This window comes from Dipteris shenzhenensis, chromosome 26 (genome assembly GCF_047967505.1).
Source record: "Dipteris shenzhenensis isolate YYH24624 ecotype China chromosome 26, Dip_SZ_1.0, whole genome shotgun sequence".
NCBI classification, from domain to species: domain Eukaryota; kingdom Viridiplantae; phylum Streptophyta; class Polypodiopsida; order Gleicheniales; family Dipteridaceae; genus Dipteris; species Dipteris shenzhenensis.
In genome coordinates, this window is record NC_141621.1 from 32,666,667 (window position 1) to 32,674,523 (window position 7,857).

Sequence of the window (7,857 nt, forward strand, 5' to 3'; positions counted from 1 at the left end):
CAAGGTTCTTCATACAAGCAGTCATTTACATATTAACATATATTTAATACAAAACATTGTCTCAAAAATTTAAAGAGGTTCTTCATACAAGCAGTCATTTACATATTAGACATATATTTAATACAAAACATTGTCTAAAAAATTTAAAGAGTCCACTGTTGTGCTATCCACTATCATTTCCTATCCTATCCATGGTAGCTATATGAGTGTCTTTCAGTGCTATTTCCACCTATGCACGAGTGCTCCTATACGTGATGTACATGGCATTTTCCTACTTGTACAAAAAGATGTCAGTCGCACAAAAAAAGCCCATCAACGTGTGGTTCCTCTAGCACTTTGGACGTCCACTTTTGCATGCCCAATCCCGTTAAAATGTGGGATTTTTGCAGTCTCCTAGAATTTGCACACAAATAAAACACCACCAAGCACATTGCACCTATTAAAGGTTAGTCAATGCATTCATTCTAATACTCTAGATCAATCCGAGTCCCTCGTGGGGGTCGCACCATACAACTAAGCAGACACGATAAACAAGAGAGACTTTTCTAGTTGACAAAAGTCCTCGCTTTGACCGAAGTCAATACCTTAGACCAAAGTCAAAATAAAGTATTCTCTCTTTATTTTTGGGGATAAATATGGCTTTGTGATAGCCCATCCAGTTGGCAGCAGAGGGAGACAAGCGATGCTGGTATGCACGGACTCACAGATGGTTTGTGAGACTAGGGCTCCACATCGATAGGGTACCTCCTTTTTAGTACAGTTTAGATGCCCCTCCGGTACTCTTACCCACCATCCCGATCGGGCCACACACCAACCAGGTCATTCGAGAGGATCTCCTATAGCTACACACCTTTAGGACCTGGTTGGAGCCGAGGGAGCTTCCAGTGAAGCTGAGTTTCTACAGAGATTATTGTCTTCGTATTTCGGAGGAGGGATTCATCACACCACAGGGGTACACTGAGCTTCATATGCCTCACTCACTACGGATCTCCATCGGACAGTTTCGGATATCATTACACCGCCTCCGCATAGAGAGCGGCAGAGCAGAGGGGATTCCTAGGGAGCATCGCTTATGCATATTGTGCGATTGTCAGGAGGTCGAGTCGGAGGAGCATTTTATTTTCAGGTGCCTAGTGTACTACGAGATCTGCGGTCGCTACCAATGTCTCTTTAGAGACAGCTCTAGGCTCCTTTCCAGATTCCTCCCCTACCGAGATCAAAGATGCCTCGCGGCCTTCATTCACGAGGAGGTCCGACACAGAGAGCACTTACTCAGGCGACGGGGCTTGGCGACATCATCAGACACCTCTCGGAGCAGGATCACATAGTTCTTCCCATCGAGTGACATTGATCGTCCAGTCTCTAGCCGCAGACATGACAGAGACCTCGACTTGACGATCGCAGCACGATACACGAGACATCGAGGGGACACACAGATCACTCTGGGAGACCTCCCGTCATTGTTTGGACCCGGGATACGTCCCACGAGAGTCACAGTGGCTCTGGTCTTGCGTCGAGCCTCATCCAGGAGACCGAGACGCACAGCACCCCTCGACGAGCGCTAGCAGCCCATCATCGGCTATGCACTGGCCAGGGCGACATGACATACAGAGGATTCCGCTCCGCTCCAGTGCTTCTCTTTTCATTGTTACATCCAGATGTATTTGATTATGTATGATCAGACTTGGGATTCAGCGTGGGTGATGATGCTCGTTTCAGTAGCTCCACCCTTACTGTGATTTGTATCAAGTTTTCTTTCAGTCTCATAGACGCATCGGTCTTCCGAAGACTCTAGTAAAATTTCTTTCTTTCTTTCTCTCTCTCTCTCTCTCTCTCTCTCTCTCTCTTTTCTAGTTAGCATTCCATGCTTCTGTACTTAGTAGTTATGACGTGCATAATTAGTGAGAGTATTCTAGTCATCTTGCTTGTTACAATACTTGATGAAGGTACATTCTCGTGAGCTTCTTCCTCATCTTGTCTAGGATATGAACATGGAATTCAGAATTGAAAATACCGAAAGGCTCAAGAGAAGCGGTTGACGTACCAGGGAGTCCCCTTGAATCCTTTGCTTCCTAGCCATGATCCGGAGGGTCCCTACTAGATCCTCTGTGCGGGAGCTTCACAGGCAGTATGAAATCATCTCAAGGTCCCTATTCGCACAACGATGGCACCTTCCATTTTTTATCTTGGCTACTTCTTCATGATGCCAATGACTCCCGTGCAGGTGGCCATCACAGTATCAACAATATCTTGGAGAAGTTAGAGCGCCTATTTTATAGGCCAAGGATGCGGAAGGAGGTTTATAGCCATGTTCAGAGTTGTCAGATTTGCTAGAATGTAAAGGTCTTCCACAAGGCGGTGGCATGTTTACTCAAGGCTTTGCCAATTCCCAAAGGTCCCTTCTAGGACATAGCCATGGACCATTTCATGGGACCACTTCCAGCATGTGCAGATATGCATAATACGCAATGCTCAACTATTGTCGATCATTTTAATAAGTTTTGCATGCTTGTACTGTGGAAAGAAACGGCAAATGTAGAAGAGTGAGCATGTTTGTTGATCCGATACTGGTACCAGTATCCCAGTGGTGGTTTATCTCGGACCTTTACAACAAACAGAGACACTAAGTTTACCTCTCATTTTTGGCGAGCCTTGTTTGATAATTTCGGCACCAAGTTAAAGTTGTCTAGTGCATTTCACCCGCAAACAGATGGACAAACATAGATCTATAACCAGCTGGTGTTTGACGTTTGGAAAGCGTATTATCATGATACTCAGTTGCATTCTGCAAGCGCTCCTTATGATTTCTTTGTCCCTTGAAGCCAACAAGACTACAGAGACGATGGCGGAGATCACTGAGTAAGTGAAGAACAGAGTAGCCAAGGTAGAGGAAGCATACACGCACTAGGAGAATAAGTCTCGTAGAGATGTCACGTTCAAAGAAGGAGAATGGATCTACTTACTCCAGCTGATTGGCGATTGCCAAAGTCATTGAGACATAGCAGATTCTTCTCCACAAGTGGAAGCGTTGGTTAAGAAGACACATTCGGGAGTCTTACATGAAGATCCGAGATCGTGGAATCCTTAAGGTGGGTTGGTTAGATAGAAGTTTCTTCCATGAGTTTCCCAAGATTTTGGTGGATTACTTGGAGGCATCTACTGCCAAGTTAAGGAGGAGGGAATGTCACATGCAAATTTCACCTTGTGAAGTTTTCGTCCAAGTTGCGGCCCGCTGGTATTGTGATAATTCTTTCTATCTTAAATGGTGTGTTGCCCTATCAACTAGATTTAGATGCTCGTTTGGGAGAGTCAAAAATCAAATCGTTTAGACTTCACAAGCAGTTGTAGCTTGAATGAAGAGATTTGGACTACTTTTTGATTAGCCTTCTCCCTTAGTGCTAGCCTTCGTCATGGCTGAGTTTGCCCTTCACCTCCGGAGTGCCGACAGAAACTTAGTACGAACACTTTGTATAAATGGATGCTCAAGTATGTGTGGGTGTGTGGATTTGTATGTGTGAGAGCATATTTTTATACTATGGTCTACACCCACTGTTGGGCACTGATGACATCAGTGGGGATGTCATAGTAGCTAGTCCCTGCTATGTGTGACGAAGTTTATGCCTTTCAATCTTATGAGTGACTATCGTGAGATTGAAACTGCACTATGTTGTGTTTTTGGAGTATGAGTTTGGGAATGTTCCTGGATTCATCTAGGTATATACTTTTGCCATATTAGCGGACATGCAAATTTCACCGTGTGAAGTTTTCGTCCAGGTTGCGGCTTGCTGGTATTGCGATAATTGTTTCTATCTTAAATGGTGCGTTGCCCTATCAGCTAGATTTAGATGCTCGTTTCTCCATGGTTGAGTTTGCCCCCTTCACCTCCTGAGTGCTGACAGAAACTCAGTACGAAGACTTTGATGCTCAAGTATGTGTGGGTGTGTGGATTTGTATGTGTGAGAGCATATTTTTATACTATGGTCTACACCCACTATTGGGCGTTTATGACGTCAGTGGGGATGTCATAGTAGCTAGTCCTTGCTATGCGTGATGGAGTTTATGGTTTTCAATCTTATGAGTGACTATCGTGAGATTGAAACTGCACTATGTTGTGTTTTTGGAGGATGAGTTTGGGAATGTTCCTGGATTCATCTAGGTATATAGCACCTCCATGCAGCACAGCAGAGGTTTGGACAGCAGCAAGGTTGAGGTTTGCTTTCAGCTGTTCCATTTCAATTTAGAGTTTTTTTTTTTCAAAGAAATTTCAATTTAGAGTTCAGCACACTCTCTCTCAGTTTTCCCTCAGTCCATCTCTCAATGCTCAGCTCTATCTCTCAGTTCTCTCAGTCCATTCACATCTCAGTTTAGCTTTCTAATTCATGCAGTAACCCAACATGCCTGTAGCAGCACTACCCTCATCACTAGCCTTGCGGAGTGATCTACATCGACGGCGTGGACAGCATTGATGATTTGGTCATTGGTTGGAGCTGCTTCTCACGTCTGCAGGTCTGTCCTAGTGTTCACAGCGCCTCTTCAAAGTTGCATACTTTACTCTCGCGAAGAGTGTTTCTCAGTTATAATTCAGTTCCCCAAGATGAAAGCCGATTGGAGGGGCCACTCAGTGGGTACAGGGACCCAATGGGTTGTCGACTTGCGTATCTCTCTACCCTCTCTGTGGTGCATATTAAAGACGCCTCGCTAAAGGTTTAGAGAATGTCTTGCTGTGATTACACGATCATTAACCATTGCTTGTTACACATGCAGCCACATCGAGTTGTAGGGGCGTCATGCGTGAGGGTATGAGAAAAAGGGCACCTCTGTAATCCTCTCTGAGTGCCTTGCTGTAGAACACTAGGACCACTCCCTTAGATCCCACTCTACCTCTTTCTCCCACAGCCAAAGCCACGATGGAGACAGGTCTTACCCTAAAGCGATTGGTATCGGGTCAATGGTCCAGCCCTTACCAAGATGTCCCACTATCTGATCCACTACCACTCTAGCAAATCCATGGCCTCATCCAACTTTGGGTCTCCTCCATCTCTGGATAAGAAAAGCCCATAGCCCCACCTTGTAGTGTATGGGGAGGGAAGCCCCAAGGACTAGATGCAAGAAAAGGATCCATAGAGGGACCCTTGCCCTAGAGAATTTTCCATACCAACTTGGGGAGATGAGGCTCTATGCAGGCCAACCTTCCAAGGCTCTGAGATAATGGTGTTTAACCTTCAGCATCCTCGTACCTGTCCCTCTCAGGCTAGAGAGAGCTCTCGCACATGCCTTTGTCTCCCAAGGAAGTTGACTCCATGCTCCAAAGGAACTAAAGGGACCACTGTCCCACTGTGCCCACCCAATGTGTGTCTGTTGCCCCAGCATACAAGCGTCTTGATCATAGACCTTCGGATGCTAGAGAAGGGGCTGGCGCTCAAATTCCTGACGAGAACGGGGGGCTGGCTGGAATAAGTCCACCGGACAACCTCTGCCAAACCCTATGTAAACTCATCAACAACTGTAATTCAGGTTATATTCGATTGATTGTTGAGGTCCAATCCCACCTAGGTTAACCGAACGATGACGCTGCAGACAGCATGCCTCCACTTGAGGAGCGTTGTGGAGAAGAGGGTGATGTGATTTTGGTGAAGACAACGTCATGAGGAAGGAGCAACACGCAGAGATGAAGTAGGTACAGGTGGCTCCAACAAGGTCGAAATCTACTTGAACTAGCGGTGCAAGTGCCCAACAGCCCGCGAAGCATAATGTGAGAGAATCGGCGAGGATGTAAGCCATTCAGGGAGGGGTGCATTGCCAAAATTTATGGAGAATATAGCTCTGAAACCATGTTGAACATGGTGTGATGAGATTGCCAATAGAGAGATAAGAGGTGTTTTGTGGACAGACAGGCAGAGATGAGGCTAATACTAGTTGATTCAGGTTGATAGTGACACCACAAGTACATGAGATTGGAGAGTGACCACACAATTGAGACTTTGGGTCTCGCAACTGGTCCCTTGGGATCATCCATGCCTCCGCCATGGTTGAAACCGTCCGGATAAGTGGAATCACACTGTCCGTTCCCTTTATCCCGATGATAACTAGTACTTGTGTCATCTTGTCATCATTTTCTTTATCATAGTCGAGGATCTTCTTCTTGTGACTAATGGAAGTAAAGGCTGGAGGCTTCTCCTCGCCAATCACCACCTTCTGTAATGTCCTTGCTCTATGAGCTGAGTCCTTACCTTGAACTTTACAATTGGTAAAGCTTGCTTGCTTTGTAAAGTTCAGGCTGCAATTGATGATGCCATACCTGCCAAAAGAGATATCCTACACCTCTCATGGAGCTGCAGGATAGTAGGTTAGACCTGATTGCATACTTAAACCAACCTCTACAATAAGCAGTCGAGATTTTTGGATTTTGAATGGGCAATGCATTGACTTGGGGATATTGTTAAGGACTTGGGTTCTATACGATGCTTAGTATTTCCTTCTTTGTATAGAGCCTTTTGAGTCCTCATACTATCTGTAGATGCAAGTATTTTCGAATTTGAATCGAAAGAAACATACTCAAGGTTGGTATTGTCTTTGAGACACATAAAGTCAATTTTCTTGTAGCAATATGCTGTCTGCTTTTTGTCTGTAGGCTAGCATTTATTGTTTTTAGATTTACACAGTTCAGTCATACCTTTCAGTACATTGATAATTTGTGACTCTTTGCGTGCCTGTTTGTTTCATGATGGTTAAAGATGAAACTTATGGTCTTAGTCGGCTTCGTTGTTATTGGACAGGTTTTGTGGACATTTTCTTTGTATCTGGAGGCAGTTGCAATCCTTCCTCAACTTGTCTTACTGCAAAGAACTCGGAATATTGATAATCTTACAGGAAATTATGTATTTTTCCTTGGGTAAGCTTCGGAAATATTTCTTCCATGGGATGTCTCTTGAGAGCTTCAGGGAACTGATGGGGTATACCTGTGTATTCTGTGAGTAGCTCGGATACTTTCAGTTGAAAAACTGTATTTCTACCTTTAATACCATTTGAATAATTTCGCAGGACATACCGTGGTCTGTATTTGCTGAACTGGATATATCGATATATGACAGAGTCTCATTACCGTCGATGGCTAAGTAATAATTTTCTAATTGCTAGATTTGGTGTTTAGCGTAGGAGAATGGGGTTAAAATCTTGCTTTTGGTTTAATATTTTAAGCAAACACTTTTAATTCTGTAAAAGCTAACGATTCCATTTTTCTTGGGTGACAGCTTGGATATCTGGCTTTGTGCAAACAGCACTCTATGCTGATTTCTTTTACTATTATATTAAAAGGTAAAACATAGCGTGGTGCAGTGTGTGTAATTGGTATTGACTTTGATGGCTCAAGTTTTGGTGCTTGTTACTTTTAATCCATCACTTGCCTTTTGAATGTGTCTTGTAGCTGGAGAAACAATGAGAGGCTGCATCTCCCAGCGTAGTCTCAATTGGTGGTTGTAGGAGTTTACTTGCAGTCAGATTCAGTTTTGTACCAAGCATTCTTGGCAGAGAACAATGGTCTTAAAGCCTGTGATGAGGCATTCTGCAATAGCTATTCACATTATATTACACAGAAATTGTTGAGCTTAACAGACCACAACAGAGGAAAGGGTATTAAGGCTTGCAATTTTACTATTGGTAAAAGGAGGCCTTGTTCAATCATGTTTATCAAACGAATTGGTAAAGCTTGACATTTTACTGATGTGTAGAGGAGAGCTACAGATACGTCTCAAATGCATGCTACATACACAAGGTTTCCCGCGTCTCCACTTGTGGTGGGGTTAAATACCTGGTGCTTCTTGTTTGTTGTGCTCGACCAAGTAAAGCTAGGCTCCTACC

The 7,857-nt window shown here is 44.2% G+C and overlaps 1 protein-coding gene across 1 annotated transcript in view; it reads left to right on the top strand.

Annotated features, from left to right (window-relative positions):
- The window catches only part of LOC147884976 (ER lumen protein-retaining receptor-like), a 36,309-nt gene extending 28,503 nt beyond the window's left edge, over window positions 1-7,806 (top strand). The window contains exons 3-6 of the mRNA XM_087397392.1: window positions 6,777-6,892; window positions 7,042-7,115; window positions 7,251-7,314; window positions 7,424-7,806. Coding sequence (XP_087253518.1) covers window positions 6,777-6,892; window positions 7,042-7,115; window positions 7,251-7,314; window positions 7,424-7,460 — 291 coding nt within the window. The 3' untranslated portion in view covers window positions 7,461-7,806. The remainder of the gene's footprint in view (window positions 1-6,776; window positions 6,893-7,041; window positions 7,116-7,250; window positions 7,315-7,423) is intronic.
- The last annotated feature ends 51 nt before the right edge of the window (window positions 7,807-7,857 follow it).